Source organism: Dendrobates tinctorius, unplaced genomic scaffold, assembly GCF_039654945.1.
Source record: "Dendrobates tinctorius isolate UK_male_01 unplaced genomic scaffold, ASM3965494v1 ptg000111l, whole genome shotgun sequence".
Taxonomy (NCBI): domain Eukaryota; kingdom Metazoa; phylum Chordata; class Amphibia; order Anura; family Dendrobatidae; genus Dendrobates; species Dendrobates tinctorius.
Genome location: NW_027361779.1, coordinates 24,830,197 through 24,850,159, shown reverse-complemented (window position 1 = coordinate 24,850,159; position 19,963 = coordinate 24,830,197). Strand labels below are relative to the sequence as shown.

The 19,963-nt window shown below is 44.8% G+C and overlaps 1 protein-coding gene across 2 annotated transcripts in view; it reads right to left on the bottom strand.

Moving 5' to 3' along the window:
- MDN1 (midasin AAA ATPase 1) overlaps positions 1 to 19,963 on the bottom strand; it is a 476,296-nt gene that overhangs the window by 195,297 nt on the left and 261,036 nt on the right. For both annotated transcript variants that reach the window (XM_073589565.1, XM_073589566.1), the window contains exons 52-54: positions 12,663 to 12,769; positions 4,935 to 5,068; positions 1,949 to 2,106 (exon numbers count right to left, since the gene is read on the bottom strand). In XM_073589565.1, the coding sequence (XP_073445666.1) occupies positions 1,949 to 2,106; positions 4,935 to 5,068; positions 12,663 to 12,769 (399 nt within the window). The remainder of the gene's footprint in view (positions 1 to 1,948; positions 2,107 to 4,934; positions 5,069 to 12,662; positions 12,770 to 19,963) is intronic.

Here is a 19,963-nt window from a genome sequence, read left to right as displayed (position 1 = left end):
CCGCGGGACGCCCGGGAGCTCCGGAACAGCGCCCGGTCGCAGCCCCCTGCCCAGCGCTGCCAACCCATATGCGCCGCCGGAGCCGGGAATCCCCGGGGGGGGTATACTTACCGGCGGCGGCTAAATTCCTGGAGACGGACATCCTCCGGACGCCGCTCCCTGCTGTCCACGCCACCGCCGTGACACCCATCCTGGGCCACCGTGGCGTCCTCCAGGAAATCCGAACCAGGCCGAGGTAGGAGACCCCCTCGCTACCGGAGTCGGCTGGCCGGCCTGGGATCCAAATCTTCTGTAGGATCCCGTCCCCTCAGGAACAGGAAACCAACTGATGCGTGGGAGAGGTGCCGCCCTTTTGTATCTGTAGGTTTCCTGTTCCTATAGGGCGGATCCCCTCTCTCGTGGTGCTGTCATGGGAGTCCGAATAAATAGGAATTAATATCTCAAAGAAGTTGGCAGTGGTGAGGCTACTGTACATGGCCAGGAAATTAATTGCCAGATATTGGGTAAGGGATGAGCCGCCCTCTAGAAAGGAATATAACCAGCAAGTGGATTATACAGTGTCTATAGAAGAAAGTATATATTGGAGAAGGTATGCTGTTAAGCTTGAACAAATTTGGGCCCATCAAAATTTAGAATTTGACTCCTCAAAAACAAAATATCAACAAATATTGTCTTCTGACATATTAAATTAAAGCCTGCACAATTCTGAACAAAATTGTGCCTCCCTCATCTCATTATCTTAAGTCTGGCCTGAGAAAAGATAACAAATGTAATGTCATAGAAGCCCAAAATTCAGGCTTCCAAAGCTTTATAAATCTGTAAAATAAGTTTCGATTAATTGACTGAAGTAGCATTTCAAAAAACACCACAGACCATTAATATCCTGATATGTCTGGTAAAAAAATATTCAGATTTGAGTCACTTGAAATAGAGTGACTGTTTCAACAAACACTACAAGCAAATAAGAATATTTTAATGTATCTTAAGTTAGAGAATTCTGCTTCTTTCTTGATTTATGGGCCACTTTTTCCCCTTCCATCTCATGAACTAAACATTCAGCGTTCGCTCCCACTTTTGATTAAATCAGACAAATACAATCTGATTTTTTAATCGGATTGCATTCAAACCAATTTAATACTATGTTTCTGCTTTCAATGGCGTTTTCTTTTACTGCTCTGATTGGATAGCAGTTGAATGGGGAAAAAAAGGCAACAAGCTGCGATTGAACGGGAAATTCGGGTCGTACACACCCATAAAAGTCTATGGGTGCATGTGAAACATCACCCTGCACTCTGATATCACCCGAGTGTAGTCCGATTCCTGCCGACGCCAGCATCAGAGGAGATGGAGAAATTAAATTTCCCTGCCTCCTCCACAGCTATGTGGGAGGATCAGAGCACTGACACTCACTCAGGCTCGCAGCAGAGCTGGAGCCATTAGCAAATCTTACAAACTGTTCAAATCAGTATTCATTAAAGAAAGAAAGACACCAGCAAACAGAGGTGTCGTGTTACATAGCGTACTGAAGGCTGTGGAGATGGGAAGATGGAGCACACAGAAGTATGCTGCACCTTCAAACAATCTATCTCACTACAACGCTGGACTCACAACCACATAGCTCAGTACTGCTGTATAATATCTTCCAATGCTGCTCCATGAAGCTTCTAAATATGCTACACAAAGAAAGACGAGCAGGAACCACTTAAGTCTCTGTGAGAAATTTATGAATTTATGGGACACATCATAGTAGCTTTTCTACGACCACTAGCTTAGAGACAACTGAAAATCAGAGAGAGTACATTAATGGGAAATTTCTGAAAAATGCACGATACAAATCGTATAATGGGCAGTAATGAGGACATTCCTCATGTAAACCTGATCGCTTTTTATGAAAAGTTATTTGAAATGACGCTTTATTTGTATTGTTTTTAAAAATTTGGTCACCAACCTTTCCAATTCTCCAATGAAGATTTCTGAAATCTGTTTCACAGCATGTTTCGCCACCCAGTTCCAGTGAAGGGTTAACAAGGCAAGATCATCATGCTCCAAGCCAACATTTTCAGATATCAGTCTGAACCTATCACGCCACCTGAGGCAGGAGAAAACCTAGAAAGAAAGAATCAGCAAATGTATGACTTTAAAGGGAACCTGTCACCAGGTTTGGCTGATACGAATTACGGCCACTACCTTTCAGGGCTTATATACAGCATTCTATAATGCTGTAGATAAGCCCCCGATCCGACCTGCAAGGGAAGAAAAATAAGTTTATTATACTCCCCTGCAGGGCGGTGCGGTCTGATGGTCTTGGTCTGGCGCCTCCCATCTTCTTGCTTCATGGCTCCATCACATAAGTACTGCAGCACGCAGGCGCTGGACATCTCTGACCTTTCCCAAAAACTGCAATCGCCACTGGAAGCTCGGTTTATGTGATAGCCGAACACCGGCTCTCACTGCCAGGAGCAGTGCCACCCCGCCCCAGTCTGTTTAACCCTCTAAAAGTTGCCATCGATATCACCGCAACAATTAAGGGGGTGTAAAGAGGAAGGGAGCTCCCTCTCTCGTTCGATCAGCGTTCCCGCTAGGTCATCACGAGGGTACGATCGTTGTCATGGCAACCCGAAGTAGTTATGATGGCCCCATGGTGCGCCAGCTATGGCAAGCCTGTTGAACCATGATGAGAGCATGGTCTTTGAGGATTCTGTCAGTGAATCATTGACAGGTGTACAGCATTGAAATGCAGTTTACCAGCGATCATATTGAAAACAGATAAAGTCCCATAAATGGAAGTACAGAAAAATAAGTAAAAATACATACACACATTTTTGTATAAATACAAAAAAAAACACATTTGATATTGTCACATCCAAAACGGTCAGATCTATAAAAAGTCACACTTGTTATCCCCTTAAGTAAACACCGCAAAAAAAAGACAAAAAAAAAAAACTATGCTTTTTCATCATACTGCAGAACAAAACTCAATAAAGACGAATGTATAAAACCTCATCTTGTCCCGTAAAAAAGCCACCATACAGCTCTATCAGTGGAAAAATAGAAAAAGTTATAGGTCTCTGAATATAAGCAAAAAAAAAAAAACTATTTTACAGTTTTATTGTGTAAAAGTGGCAAAAAAACAAAATTATAAATGTGGAATCGCTGGAATTGTACTGTCCCTAAAAAAAAAGCTCTCAAATGAATGTTACCACACGCGGATCATAAAAAAAAAAAAAACAAAAGGAAAAAAAATTTCTTGAATTGCTGGTTTTATTAATTCTGTCTCCCAAAAATTAGAAAATAAAGCGATCAAAAAATGTTATGTGCCCCAAAATGGTACCAATAAAAATGTCAACTTTTCACAAAAAAAATAAGCCCTCAGATGTTTAGTGGCAGAAAAATGATAAAATTATAGCTCTCAAAATATTGAGATGCAAAAGCTTGCTGTTGCCAAAAAATAAGGGTCTTTTAGTGTGTGATAGTTGCTATACAGAAAAAAAATATAAATCTGGTATCACTGCAATTGCACCAACCCCAAACAATAAAGTAGTCTAATCTGATACATACCAGGAATGGTGTAAACAATAAATAACATCAATTCTTGACATGCTGTTGATTTGTTCATTCTGCCTCCTAAAGATCACACTAAGGCTAGGTTCACATTTAAAGGGAACCTGTCACCCCCCTCCAGGCATTTTTAAGTAAAAGAGCCACCTTGTGCAGCACTAATGCTGCATTCTATCAAGGTGGCTATTTTACTTAGCGTCCCTTAGACCGCAGAAATAATAGTTTTTAAAATTGGTCAGACATACCTGAAGTTTGTCAGGGAGGCAGGTCTTTCCCCCTCTGACAGAGACGCCTCACATCTGTCAGTCATGTCCTGCTTTTGAATTTGGCGCCGCCTCCTCAGGGTTCATTTCTTTTTCTCGTGCTTGCCTGTAATATTCTGACGTCACCACAGGTCCTGCCTCACCGCTGCCCTGCTCAGCTCCGCCCCTACTGGTCATATGGTGCTGACGTCATCACAGGTCTTTCTGCACCACTGCTATGCTGAGCTCCGCCTCTACTGGTCAAATGGTGCTGACGTTATCACAGGTCCTTCTGCACCACTGCTATGCTGAGCTCCGCCCCTCCTGGTCACATGGTGCTGACGTCATGGGTTTCACAGGTCCTGCTTGCACCACTACTCTGCCGAGCTCAGGAGCGAGAAAAAGAAATGGGCTGAGGAGGCGGTGCCAAATTCAAAAGCAGGACATGACTGACGGATGTGAGGCGTCTCTGTCAGAAGGGGAAAGACCTGCCCCCCTGACAAACTTCAGGTATGTCTGACCAATTTTAAAAACGATTATTTCGGCGGTGGAAGGGACGCTAAATAAAAGAGCCACCTTGACAGAATGCAGCATTAGTGCTACACAAGGTGGCTCTTTTACTTAAAAACGCCTGGAGGGGGGGTGACAGGTTCCCTTTAACCTGCGCCGAGTGCTCTCTATGTAAATCTCTGAAAAATGTGATTCAGACAGAACCCCAGGGGGGAAGATTCCCTATAAATGAGGAAGATGGAGGTACAGTGGACGCCGTTTGACCTGTGATCCAGTGGTGTCCTTTTTAAGTGCGCATAACAGCGTGGTCCAGTTTTGTGCACTTCTGAAAAGAAGGACATCCCTGAACAGAGGCCAGATGGAGTCCAGAGTAACTCTGCTGCCTCATTATAGTGATTGGAATGGGAACTTAAAATATAATTATATCATGCTTATGTAGGAAATAGCACTTGCAATAAAAATTAACTAAACCTACTAACTTAAACTTTTACTAACTTTATACACACAGCAGTTATCAAATGTAAAGAATTTACTTTTTGCAATTTCAGGATAGAAAAGACATAGTAAACTTGTACAAATTCTTTGCTTACAAATGAACACTAAAACATATAAACCTGATCCTACCTTGCTAGTTACTTCATCTGTCAACGGAGAAAGGCTAGACTCAAGGAATTCACACACAAGCATGTCCCAGAGGTCAAAAAACGCAGCAAGATGTGCTATAACTGGATGAGGAAGATCTTGATGGACAGCTGGATCTAATTGCAAAATGCAGTACAAAAATCTTTTGTCATGATATCGTATTTACACCAAGAATTGATTCTTACAAAAATGCAGTATTAGACTGGGTTTCTTAGGGTCTAGCTTCCCAGAATATAAGCACTTTTAATTGCATTATAAAAATTACTACACTTTCTGACCTAAAGCATCTAGAATTCCCTTTATAACTAATGAATTTAACAGCTCAACCTGAAAAGAATAATGTGGGGCCAACGGTTGTTGAAGCATAAAGGTTATCAATTTTCAGGTTTTGGATTTATGTAAAAACAAAGACATTTTAGACATAGCGGAATAAGTTTGTGATATATAAAAAAGACATGGTTTAACTCCTTACTAACCAGGCCAAATTTTTGAAACCTGACCAGTGTCAATTTATGTGGTAATAACTCGGGAGCGCTTCAACAAATCCCAGTGATTTTGAGATTGTTTTTTTCGTGGCACATTTTATTTTATGATAATGGTAAATTTAGGTTGATATGTTTTGTGTTTATTTATAAAAATATCAGAAATTTGAAAAAAAATTAAAAAATTTTCAAAATTTGAATGATTATCTCTTTAATCCAGAGAGTCATATGCCACAGAAAATCAATAAATAACATTTCCCTTATGTCGGGTTTACATCAGCACCATGTATAAAATGTTATTTTATTTTGTTAGCTTTTTAGGTGGTTTAAAAATGTAGCTGTAATTTTTCTTTTCAAGTAAATTTACAAAATTTATTTTTTTACGGACCTATCCAGGTTTGAAGTAACTTTAGGGGTCCTACATACTGGAAAACTTCCAAGTGATACCATTTTAAAAAGAGCACCCCCCAACATATTGAAAACTGCTGTCAGGTAGTTTATTTACCCTCCAAGTGGTTTTCAAGAATTAATGCAAAGTGGCATAACAGGAATGAAAAAGTGTATTGTTACCATCTAAATGTCACTAACTTCTGAACAGGTCGCTATAGCTGGGAGACTAAGGCCGTTCTTTGGCCATGAATTGCCATGGCAAACATGAGGACCAAACAATTATGATATCAGGGCACCAACGGGGATAAAGAGGAAGCCCCCCCCTAGATTTGACATTGTATGGGCCCCTTGGGACTATTATTGGCTCAGAATGGCGCCTAAGCTTCTTCTTTCTCCTTACTACTACAGGTTTTGTGCTTTTCCCCCTCCTCTCTATCCTAACTTTTGTCTGTAATGTCGGCACTAGTATACAATCGTGTCTAATATATTCATCTGAAAGCATTACAAGAAAGCTTAGCTACATTTTAGTTTTTAATGGATTAGCTTGCATTTTATTTTTTTCACCACAGGAAGGAGAAATCCCTACTACTCTATAGTATTGTGTTTTGACTAGTAGCTCCTTTAATTTACAGCAATTTAATATCTAGAAAATGTTTCTGAATATTTGCTTGGATTTTTTGCATCCTTATTTTCAATTGTTATACTTGAAAAATTTAATAAAAATTTATACAGTTAAAAAAGAAAAGAGAAGAGGAAGCCCCCACACTCTGTTAACCATTTATATGATATAGTAACTATTGACAGCAGCATCTAAGGCAGCGATGGTGAACCTAGGGCACGCAGAGCACTTTCTACTGGCACACGGCATCACCGGCCCTAACCTGTAAGTGCGCTGTCCTTCCTCACACGACATTCAGCGGCGCGGCTGATGACATCATCATCCAGCTCTGCTTCGCTGTGTGCCAGTGAGAGGAAGCGCGGGAGAAGAGGAGGAAGCGCAGGAGGAGGCTGCCGAACGCACGGAGAGGTGTGTGTGTGTGATGGAGAAGGCAATGACAGGGATGATGGGAGTGATGGAAAAGGCAATGATGGGAGTGATGGAGAAAACAATGATGTGGATGTTGGGAGTGATGGAGAAGGCAATGATGGGAGTGATGGAGAAGGCAATGATGGGAGGGATGGAGAAGGCAATGATGGGAGGGATGGAGGTGGGGATGATGGGAGTGATGGAGAAGGCAATGATGGGGATGATGGGAGTGATGGAGAAGGCAATGATGGGGATCATGGGAGTGATGGAGAAGGCAATGATGGGAGGGATGGAGAACGTAATGATGGGGATGATGGAGAAGGCAATGATGGGAGGGATGGAGAAGGCAATGATGGGGATGATGATGGGAGTGATGGAAAAGGCAATGATGGGGATGATGGGAGTGATGAAAAAGGCAATGATGGGGGATGATGGGAGTGATGGAGAAAGCAATGATAGGGATGATGGGAGTGATGGAGAAGGCAATGATGGGAGGGAAGGAGAACGTAATGATGGGGATGATGGGAATGATGGAGAAGGCGGTGATGGAGAAGGCAATGATGGGAGGGATGGAGAAGGCAATGATGGGGATGATGGGAGTGATGGAAAAGGCAATGATGGGGATGATGGGAGAGATGAAAAAGGCAATGATGGGGATGATGGAAGTGATGCAGAAGGCAATGATGGGGATGATGGAAGTGATGCAGAAGGCAATGATGGGGATGATGGGAGTGATGGAGAAGGCAATGATAGGGATGATGGGAGTGATGGAGGAAGCAATGATGGGAGTGATGGAGAAGGCAATGATAGGGATGATGGGAGTGATGGAGGAGGCAATGATGGGGATGATGGAAGTGATGCAGAAGGCAATGATGGGGAGATGGCAATGATGGGGATGATGGGAGTGTGTACCTGTTACTAGTTTGGCGGTTGCTTGCAATCTCAGCACCTTGACCGCCAGCGATTTTTTAAAAATATTTTTTGTCAAATATGGAGCCGCAGCAAATATTTATACTTTTTCAGTTCACGGTGAAGCCTTCTAGCCTGCCAATCTTGCCAGGTGCTGTCCACAAGCCAGCCATCTCCAAGCCAGCCCAGGATTCAGAAGCTGGCAGCAGCCAGATACAGTAAGGCTATGTGCCCACGTAGCGTTTTTTATGCAGAATATTCTTGAGCGGAAACGCACAGCCTCTTCCCAGGAAATCGCATGCGTTTTATGAAGCGCTGTTGTAAGCGTTTTTGACGCTTTTGTTAAGCGTTTTCACATGCGCTTTCCTACGCGTTTTTGCAATACAATTGCAAAATTAATGAACATGCTGCGTTTTTTTCCGCTTAGCGTTTCCGCAGCGGAAAAAAACGCACCATTAGCACAACATGTGCGGATTCCATTATTATTACATTGGATGCTTTTCTTAAGCATTTCCGCAGCAGAAACGCTTGTCTAAAAGCGCTGCGGTAACACTTAAAAACCGCAACGTGGGCACACAGCCTCAATGTTATCACATTTGTGTGACTGTGGCTAGAGATTAGAGATATTCATACTTTTAATTATAGAAGTGGATTTCAGCGTGGAATCTGCTTGCATTCCATGCTAAAATCTATCTAAGAATCTAATATTGTGCATTTTTTTTCCCTAAAGGTCAATCCAACTGCTGTGTCTGGAAAGGGCAGTGAGTAGCTCATTTCCAGTGTGTGATAAGCACGCGTGAGCTTGAAGCCCCCCTGCTGAACAGACGACATCACTGCAAAGGTAAGTTTAAAATCAATGATTTGTTGATATGATAGAATTGATCATCAGGGTTTAGGGACGGCAAGCGCTGTAAAGGGAAGAGAGTTGGCAGCTGCTGACTCTCCCCTTGTGCAGTGCTTATGACGGTCACTGCTGAGCAGTTCTCATTCACTTTGAATGAGGCCAGCGCTGCAGTACCTTGAGATGGCCACTACACATTTTTCATCACACACTATTGTTACTGTTTTTAAACCTGTGTAACCTGCAATTCTGGATTTTGCCCAGAATGGCAAAGAAATGTTTTATTTCCTCTTGCAGAGTGCTGCTTTGAACTGTTAGAAAACTTCAAAGCAGCGATCAGTTCAAAGTGGAGTCAAGTCAAGCAAAGCTCAGTTTGCAATGCATATGTGCCAATACTGCAGTGTGTTCTTGCACATTGATAATTTAAATTGCAGTGTTGGCACTTCGTCATAAATAATTGGGTTTTAGGTTACAGTTTGGGCACTCTGTCTCAGAAAGGTTCGCCATCACTGATAAAAGGGGTTAAACAGACATGGATGTTGCAAACGCTGATCGTGGCTAATGCAGAAAGTTGTCAGCTATAGTGCCCAGCCAACAGCTGCTTGTTACAAGTATGGGGATGTTAGTTTCTTATAGCTCAGGTCAGTAAAAAGATGTATTGGCGGTCATTAAAGGGTTTATTAAAGGTTTGCGTGAACATACTTCAATGCACAGGACTCTGACCTCAAACCCACTTAAGGCTGCTGGAATAACTTGGAATATACAGTTATGTCCATATATATTTGGACAGAGAAACATTTTTCTAATTTTGGTTCTAGACATTAGCACAATGAATTTTAAACAAAACAATTCAGATGCAGTTTGAGTTCAGACTTTCAGCTTTCATTTGAGTGTATCCACATTAAAATTGGTTGAAGGGTTTAGGAGTTTCAGCTCCTTAACATGTGCCTCCCTGTTTTTAAAGGGACCAAAATTGGACAATTGACGCCAAGGCTATTTCATGGACAGGTGTGGGCAATCCCTTCATCATGTCATTCTCAATTAAGCAGATAAAAGGCCTGGAGTTGATTTGAGGTGTGGTGCTTGCATTTGGAAGGTTTTGCTGTGAAGGAAACCAGCGGTCAAAGGAGCTCTCCATGCAGGTGAAACCAGCCATCCTTAAAATGAAAAAACAGAAAAAACCCATCCGAGAAAGTGCTACAACATTAGGAGTGGCAAAATCTACAGTTTGGTACATCCTGAGAAAGAAAGAAAGCACCTGGGCGCCCACGGAAAACAACAGTGGTGGATGATCGCAGAATAATCTCCATGGTGAAGAGAAACCCCTTCACAACAGCCAACCAAGTGAACAACACTCTCCAGGAGGTAGGCGTATCAATATCCAAATTTACCATAAAGAGAAGACTGCATGAAAGTAAATACAGAGGGTTCACTGCACGGTGCAAGCCACTCATAAGCATCAAGAATCAAAAGGCTAGACTGGACTTTGCTAAAAAAAAAAAAAAAAAACATCTAAAAAAGCCAGCATAGTTCTGGAAGAACATTCTTTGGACAGATGAAATCAAGATCAACCTCTACCAGAATGATGGAAAGAGAAAAGTATGGCGAAGGCGTGGTACAACTCATGATCCAAAGCATACCACATCATCTGTAAAACACGGCAGAGGCAGTGTGATGGCTTGGGCATACATGGCTCCCAGTGTCACTGGGTCACTAGTGTTTATTGATGATGTGACACAGGACAGAAGCAGCCGAATGAATTCTGAGGTATTCAGAGCCATACTGTGTGCTCAGATCCAGCCAAATGCAGCCAAACTGATTGGTCTTCGTTTCATACTACAGATGGACAATGACCCAAAACATAAAGCCAAAGCAACCCAGGAGTTTATTAAAGCAAAGAAGTGGAATATTCTTGAATGGCCAAGTCAGTCACCTGATCTCAACCCAATTGAGCGTGCATTTCACTTGTTAAAGACTAAACTTCAGACAGAAAGGCCCACAAACAAACAGCAACTGAAAACCACCGCAGTGAAGGCCTGGCAGAGCATCTCAAAGGAGGAAACACAGCGTCTGGTGATGTCCATGAGTTCTAGACTTCAGGCAGTCATTGCCAACAAAGGGTTTTCAACCAAGAACTAGAAATGAACATTTTATTTACAATTATTTAATCTGTCCATTTACTTTTGGTCCCTTTAAAAACAGGGTGGCACATGTTAAGGAGCTGAAACTCCTAAACCCTTCATCCAATTTTAATGTGGATACCCTCGAATGAAAGCTGAAAGTCTGAACTTCAACTGCATCTGAATTGTTTTGTTTAAAATTCATTGTGGTAATGTCTAGAACCAAAATTAGAAAAATTTTGTCTCTGTCCAAATATATATGGACCTAACTGTAGATGCAAGACAGAGCTTCTTGTATTTTAAATGGGGTGAGGAGAGGGATGAGGTCTGGTATTAGTCAGATCTAAACTGGATTGTATATTAACACAAGCATATTTCAAAATCAGTTTCAAAGTATTCACTTTCAGATCAACTTTCCATGAGTTAGTTATTTGTAATCACAACATTATACTCTGCAAGAGGTCACATTTTGGCTTTCTGGGGTTATAAGAGCAGATTCATTAACTATGTGCACACGTTCGGAAATTCTGCAGAAATTTCGGCAACATTTCCGCAGCTCCCACCGCGGGTAAAACGCAAGCGGAATTCGCATGCGTTTTCCCGCTAAACACAAGCGTTTTTAGCTTGCAGAATGCTTGCGCTTTCCAAGTGATTTGAATCATCGCTTGGAAAGGTGATTGACAGGTTGGTCACACTTGTCAAGCATAGTGCTTGACAAGTGTGACCAACTTTTTACTATTGATGCTGCCAATGCAGCATCAGTAGTAAAAGATAGGTTGTTAAAAATAATTTTTAAAAAAATGGATATTCTCAGCTTCCGATGACCCCCGATCTCAGCGGCGCTCCCGGCATCGTCCGGTCCCAGTGATGTTTTGCGTGAAGGACCTTTGTGACGTCACGCTCGCGAGAGCGCGACATCATCTCCGGTGATTCGCACAAAGCATCACTGGGACCGGAAGATGCTGGCAGCGTGGTGAGAGGCGGGAAGGACTCAGGGGGCCATCAGAAGGTGATTATATCACTATTTTCTATTTTTACAGGGATATGGTACCCAGGGCATGGAGGAGAGCCTCCTCCAGACCCTGGGTACCATCTGCACATGAAGCGCTCACTTTACGCATGGTGGGCATAGCCACATGCGTAAAGTGAGTGTTTCAATGCAATCCTATGGGTGCGGAATCGCCGCAGTTCCGCATAATGAACATGCGGTGGATTTTACCGCTATGCGATTCCGTAGCGGAAAAATCCGCAGCATTAGCACAGCAATGCAGAATCCAATAGGATTGCATGGGATGCGTTTTCTTAGCGTTTTCGCAGAGGAAAAGTGCCGTGAAAACGCTAAAAGAACGCAACGTGTGAACATAGCCTAAGACCGGTGTTGTCTGCGCCAGTCTTAATGAAGGGGCTTGCAGGAGTAAAAACCTCCTAGTACATCAAGAGGCGCACACCAATTAGTGAATTCAGTGCATTTTTGGCAAAATTTTCAAGAGTTAGTTGGGCATACTAACTCACGCCCCATTCTTGCTCTACTTATTTTAGAGAAGGTGGATGGGAATAGTGTGAATAGACCAAGTCACAAAATTTGTGGCAAAATTTAGTGACTTCTTAAGGCGTTTTATGTCAGAATTGAGGGATAGAAACCTTATTTTAATCGGCCCGATGGTGTTTTTCTTGCATAATATAAACACCCATACATATGTTTTGGGTTCACTTTGTATTAATCAAGCAAACTACAGCATAATGTTAAAAAAATGTAATCTTTTTTTTTTCCCTTTTCCATAAAAACTCTTAAAAAATATTTAATTGGCTAGTTTTCCACAGTAAGCACATAGCAATAAGGTATCCTGCTATGCTTTTTGTTTATGTGGTGGCAAATTTTTAACCCAGAAAATCAAAATCACAATACATATCAATTTGATAAGCCAGCAGAACAAACCCTACCTTTGTGAAATTCAACAGCAATTTTTAAAGCACTTAATCTTTTTGGCTTCCTAGATATATGTGCTTCAATGAAAGATTGCTTTTGCCGGTTGAGTAGAAGAATTGCCCTGTCAAGAAAATACATATCCAGTTAAACATTTTGTGGTTTTGAGTGCTCAATTAAATACTCACCTTTTCTTCTACAGACAATCATTCTTCCAAATGTCCCACACATTCTAAAGCGATCTTCATCAGGGGAAATAACTTAGCAGAAAATACAGGGATTGGACTGCAGAAAACTGGGGTAAATATATTTCCTCTAATAAAGCCCCCTTCAGATAGTTTGGAACATTTAAAAGAACAGTTATTCAGAGAAGAAAAGGTGAGCACTACCATAAGTCCTGTGATATGCCAAAAGGAAAAGCACCTAAAGACCATTCATGTGTAGGATTGCGAGAGTAGGATCACTCACAATTTTGCTTAAAAACATTGTCATGAATGAAGAATGGGATCTTCAAAGAAGTTGCTCTTGGAGGATGTTACCGACCCAGGAGCAATTTAATTATGATCTATGCACTATGTCACAAGGCAGAAGTGAGAACTTAAGTGGCTCAGTAAACAAAACATTGAAATCTTGGGTTCACTGCCAGGAAACTGTGGTCAATCTTCAAAAAGTGGGAGGACAAACAAAAACACAGGAATATAATAATAATAAAAATAATCTTTATTTATATAGCGCCAACATATTCCACAGCGCTTTACAGATTAACAGTTTCAAAACACAAGTCATAAGTAACATCGTTAACAATACAATAATTAAAGTAAAATAAGACGACCCTGCTCGTGAGAGCTTACAATCTACAATGTGGTGGGGGAGATACAAAGTACAGGTGTGTATTTACAATGATGTATTTACAATGATGGTCCAGCTATCTTGAGAAGGTGGGGAATAGAGATAGTGAATGGGCTACACACGCACACTTACACATAAAATGATTTTGATTAGTGAACGTGATAGGCCGCTCTGAATAGATGTGTTTTGAGGGAGCGCCTGAAACTGTAAATTGTGGATAGTCTTAATTTCTTGGGGTAGAGCATTCCAGAGGATTGGCGCAGCGCAGGAGAAGTCTCGGAGTCGGGAGTGGGAGGGGCGGATTAGTGCAGAGGTTAGTCTTTTGCAGAGCGTAGCGGTCGGCTAGGCCGATAGACAGAAATGAGAGAGATGTAGGGGGTGTCGCACTGTGGAGAGCTTTGTGGGTGAGAACAAGTACTATGAATTGGATCTTGAATGGGCAGCCAGTGTAACGACTGGCGAAGAGCGGACGCGTCCAAGTACCGATTAGCCAGATGGATGACCCTGGCTGCTGCATTAAGTATGGACTGGAGAGGGGAAAGTCGAGTGGTTCAATGTGACAGTGAGGGTTTTTGTTGTTTCCATGGTGAGAAAAGGGCGAATTCTGGAGATGTTCTTTAGGTGTAATGGCAAGAGCAGGCAAGAGATTGCATATGGGATGTGAAGGAGAGATTGGTGTCAAACATAACGCCCAGACAGCGCGCCTGCTGCTGGGGTGTTATTATGGTGCCACCCACGGAGAGGGATATGTTCAGTTTTGGAGAGGTTGAGTTTCAGATAGAGAGCGGACATGACGTTGGAGACTGCGGACAGTCTCTGGCGTTCTGTAGTACAGCGGGGGTAAGGTCGAGGGATGACGTATTTAGCTGTGTGTCATCAGCATAAAGATGGTACTGAAAGCCAAATCTGCTGATGGTCTGTCCAATTGGAGCCGTGTAGAGAGAGAAGAGAAGGGGGCCAAGGACTGAGCCCTGAGGTACCCCGACAGCAAGAGGAAGAGGAGATGACGTGGAGCCAGCGAACAAAACACTGAAGGAGCGGTCAGAGAGATAGGAAGAGAACCACGAGAGAGCGATGTCCTTAATGCCTAGTGACTGGAGCCTATGGAGTAGGAGACGGTGGCCAACAGTGTCGAAAGCTGCAGAAAGGTTGAGAAGAACGAGCAGAGTGTGTTCACCGTTACAATTTGCTGTCAGAAGGTCATTGGTAACTTTGAGGAGTGCAGTTTCAGTCAAATGTAGGGGTCGGAAGCCAGACTGTGAAGGGTCTAGGAGGGAGGGAGTGGAGAGGTAACGGGTAAGGCGGGAGTAGACTAGGCGCTCCAAGAGTTTAGAGATGAAGGGGAGGTTGGAGACTGGTCTCTAGTAGTGTTGAGCATTCCGATACCGCAAGTATCGGGTATCGGCCGATATTAGCGGTATCGGAATTCCGATACTGACTTCCGATACTTTTGTCATATCGGATTCCGGAATCGGAAGTTCCCATCATGCTATGAGCCTGCTTGCTTTGATTAAGCCAATGGGAATCCTCCGAAGTGTGGGCACATCCTGTTAGGCATGTAGGCATGTTAACTATTGGCATGGCTGTGATTGCCTGCCGAAATGATGTCATGATGCACTATAAAAGCCACCGCAGCCGCCATTTCTGGTTCACTCTGCTGTGAATTCAGTTAGGGACAGGCTGCTGTAGAAGACTGTGAGGGACAGTTAGAAATAGCGATTCCACCAAACATCTAGTGCTTTACCCAGGCTACATAAACCACCACTGTAGCCTTCTTTGCCCTAGCAGCAGTGTTCACAGCTGTCTGCAAGGGCTGTGTGAGTGCAGCTCACGCTGTGGAGTGGGTCCTGCAGCCACGTCAGGCTGTAGGCCACCCAGTGTGATCACTGCTGCCTCATACATCTTTTATTTTTTGAGCTGCATTTTTTACATAATTTCAATCTAGTGTGCTTCCATCCGTATCCATATACGTTGGTTGCAAACACTAGTAGTAGACAGCGGAGCCTTTCTGCAGCCTTTCAGTGCTAGTGTCCACTTTGCTGCACTGTTCACGGCTGTCTGAGAGGTCTCTGACTGTGTGTGAGTGCAGCTCACGCTGAGTAGTGTGTCCTGCAGCTACGTCTGGCTGTAGGACGCTCAGCGTGCGTCAGTGCCTCACACATATTTTTATTTGAGTGCAGCTCATTTTTTCTTCTATTAGTGTGCATCCATCCGTCTCCATCTACGGTGGTTGCAAACACTATATAGGAGTACACAGCGGAGCCTTTCTGCAGCCTGTCAGTGCCAGTGCCCACTTAGCTGCACTGTTGACGGCTGTCTGAGAGGTCTCTGTGTGTGAGTGCAGCTCACGCTGAGTAGAGTGTCCTGCAGCTACGTCTGGTTGTAGGACGCTCAACGTGCGTCACTGCCTCACACATATTTGTCTTTGAGTGCAGCTCATTTTTTCTTCTCCTATTAGTGTGCATCCATCCGTATCCATCAACACTGGTTGGTTGCAAACACTATATAGGAGTAGATAGAGGAGCCTTCTTTTCTGGCTTGTGCCCTGCCGGCGCAGCCAGATTAGTATTACCCAATTTTTTTGGAGCCTCATCTTTTGCATTGTAGGTTACCTGCCTGCATTGTAATAGCTCCAAAAAGTTGGTGATACCATCAGTTTCAATTCTTTGTTCACATACTTTGAGTTTGTTTCCAACAAAGAAACCACAAAAAAAGTTCACCAAACACTACATTTGGAACTTGTGTAGGCCACATCAGCTCCTATTAAAGTGTAGTCCACACACACACACTTCATAAAATTAGTGTTTCTTGTACCTGTAACCAGCTGTTCAGGAATAAGCACACTAAGGCCCCCCGTTGTACTTTTCTGCCTATCTTAAGCAGTCTGGCAAGATGAAGAAGGCAGGGAGTAAGGTGCGTGGGCGTGGGCGTGGAGTTTCAGCAGGGAGAGGACGTGGGGATTCTGCAGGGAGAGGACGTGGGGATTCTGCAGGTAGAGGACGTGGGGATTCTGGGCCTGCTGCGGGCACCAGTGGATCAGCATCCCCCAGTTTTAGCAGGCAACAGTCCTTTATGCGCAGCTTTGTAGGACCTCAACGTACCCCACTGCTGTGGGAGGAACAAATTGAAGCCGTTGTCGGATGGATGGCAGCTAACGCATCGACTTCAATTACTTCCACAGCCTCTCAGGACCAGAGCACCGAAGAGCAACCATCTGTCTCTTCACCACCTGCCAAAGTGCCCAGGCAGTCAGAGAGACATGGACAGGAGCCATCACAGTCTCTACTTCTGTTCTCGGAATCTGTTGGCTTGGAAAGAGGGGGCCAGCCAAGCAGCATTCCTGAATGTGAAGAAGAGGGAGTATGCAGTGATGCGCAACTTCTTTGTCCCTCTGAATCTGAAGAGGCGAGTGGGCCAGTTCCTATGGTCAGCACACCTCAGTACGCATCAGATGATGACGAGACTCAGTTGCCACTTTCTGGTGCGTACGGTGCTGGCGAGACAACCCCGGAGAAGCAGCTGTTTGAAGAGGGGAGGGAAGATGATGAGGTCCTTGACCCATCATGGCGTGAGCAACAGGAAGGTGGTGGGAGCAGCTCGGAGGAAGAGATTCCCCTACCGGCCAAAAGAGGAGGCAGAGGGAGGGGGAAGACTTGGTTGCCTGTACCCTCCACTTCGGCACCCGTTAGGAGCATTCCTCATTCCAAAGGCAAAACGGGCGCTCCCAAGACTTGCAGTGCGTGGTCCTTTTTTGACACAGTTGCAGATGACATTTGCTTTGTCAAATGCAAGCTGTGTCATCAGATAGTCAAAAGAGGGAGAAATGTCAGCAACCTCAATACCACAAATATGTGGAAACATGTGCGCACCAAGCACGAGTTGGAGTTGCAGAGACACCCTGAAGACGTAGGCCAACGTACAGCACCACCTACCACCTCTTCAGTTCATGTTGGGGCCTCTTCCTCCAGCTCACACACTGCTGGTTCGGCTTCCTCACAGGATCGCCAAGGAAGAACCTCTGCCACTGTTGTCCGGAGACCCTGTCAGATTCCACCCATAGCAGCACGTTCCCATCCATCACAGCCATCGGTAGCACAGGCATGGGATAAAAGGCGCCCTTACTCGGCAAACCATCCCCGAGCACAGTCTCTGAATGCTGGCATTGCCAAACTTCTGGCAGTTGAAATGCTGTCATTCAGGCTGGTGGACACTGACACCTTCCGGGACTTAATGGCATTGGCAGTCCCCCAATACAACGTGCCCAGCCGCTTTTATTTCAGCAGGCGAGCCGTCCCTGCCCTGCAGAAACATGTTGAGGGCAAAATAAAACATGCGCTACTAAACGCCGTTAGTAGCAAGGTCCACCTGACCACCGATGCGTGGACCAGTAACCATGGACAGGGACAATACCTTTCCCTCACTGCCCACTGGGTCAATGTTGTGGAGCCGGGTACAGATCTGGAGAGTGGCGCTGTACGTGTTCTTCCAACGCCACGGATTGCAGGACTCCAGTCTGTACACAGACTCCTCCTCCTACTCAAGTTCCTCAGAAACAGCAGAGCAGGAGCCTGTTACGACTGATATGAGCACAGCCGTGGCCAAACGTCAACAGGCTGTACTCAAATTAATTTCTTTGGGGAATCGAAGCCACACAGCGCAGGAGCTCTGGAATGCTATCAAGCTGGAGAGCGATGTGTGGTTTGGGCCAGCGAATCTCCAGCCAGGCTTGATAGTGTGTGACAATGGCCGAAATCTGGTGGCAGCTCTTAGCCTAGGCAACCTCACACACATCCCATGTCTGGCACATGTGCTTAACTTGGTCGTGCAGAGCTTTCTGAGGGACTATACGGATCTTGATGCACTGTTGCACAAGGTCCGCATAGAGTGCGCTCACTTGCGGCGTTCCAGCACGGCAAGATCGCGCCTCGCTGCTCTGCAGCGACGATTTGGCCTTCCGGAACATCGCATCATATGTGACCTACCCACCCGGTGGAATTCAACGTTACATATGTTGGAGCGGTTGTGTGAGCAGCAGGCAGCAGTCATGGAGTACCAGCTGCATCAGGCGCAAACAAGTCGCACTGTGCGCCGTTCACACTTCAGCACCATTGAGTGGGCCTCTATGAAGGACATCTGCCTCGTTTTGCGTGCCTTCGATGAATCCACGCGGATGGCGAGTGCAGATGATGCACTAGTCAGCATGACTGTCCCCCTTATCTGCCTGCTTCAACAAAACACTGCAAGCACTAAGGGATGAGGTTTCGGAAGAGGTGGAGGATGAGGAGTCCCAAATGCCATCTGCTTCTGGACAGTCTGCGCTACGTGTTTCCTCACAAAGGCCTAGGCAGGGGACACTTTGTGAGGAAGATGAGGAGTCGTCGATGGAGGAGGAAGACATCTCTCCAGAGGAGGGAGGTACACAAACCTCTACTCAGTATGTACAGCGAGGGTGGGGTGATGCAGAGCAGGCCGAGGTCACGCCTCAAACAGGGGACAGCGGTTCTTTGGCAGTTGGGAGTCTGCAGCACATGGTTGATTTCATGCTGCAGTGCCTGAGAAACGACCGCCGCATCGCCCACATTCTCGTCTCGGCTGATTATTGGGTGTACACCCTCCTAGATCCTCGCTACCGGGACAGCGTACAAAGGCTCATACCAACGTTGAACCGGGAGCGTAAACTGCGGGAGTACGAAGAGTCACTGGTGCAGTCCATAATGTTTTCCATTCCACCCGACAGCATTGTTGCTAGTGCTTTACAAAGCAGCTCTGTGCGTCGAGGCAGTGGAGGAAACTCTGCACAAAGAGGGAGCAGAGGCAGCGCCGCAGCACAAGGCAAGACCACTATGGCCCAAATGTGGCAAAGTTTTGTGTGTCCACCACAATTGTCTACACCATCAGCGACGCCTCGAGTCAGCAGGAGGCAACGCTTCCGTCAGATGGTGTCAGACTTCATGTCTTGCCCTGTCACTGTACTCCCAGATGGCTCTTCCCCCTTCAAGTTTTGGGTCTCTAAGCTGGATACATGGCCAGAGCTTAGCCAGTATGCATTGGAGGTGCTGGCTTGCCCTGCTGCCAGTGTAGTATCGGAACGTGTCTTTAGTGCCGCAGGTGGTGTACTAACAGACCGTCGCACGCGACTATCTTCCGATAATGTTGACCGGCTGACTTTTCTGAAAATGAACAAGGCCTGGATCTCCAAAGACTTTGCCATTCCTCTTACACACTAAATTAGTGGTTGGCAACTGTATCCAGGTCTGCTGGTGTGTTCATTTTTTTACAACCTGAACTATAATCCCTGTGCTTCAACACAGCCAGTTGTCGCTCAGATGTGTCGTCTGCACAGAGAAACACACTAGCTCCTGTGTTAGTGGGGTTCAGTAACGCCAGCTGATCCCCTGCTGTGTGGACGGCAAAGTCACCAGCTCCATCAACATTCAAACCACTACTGATTTTTAACCGTGCCCAACTT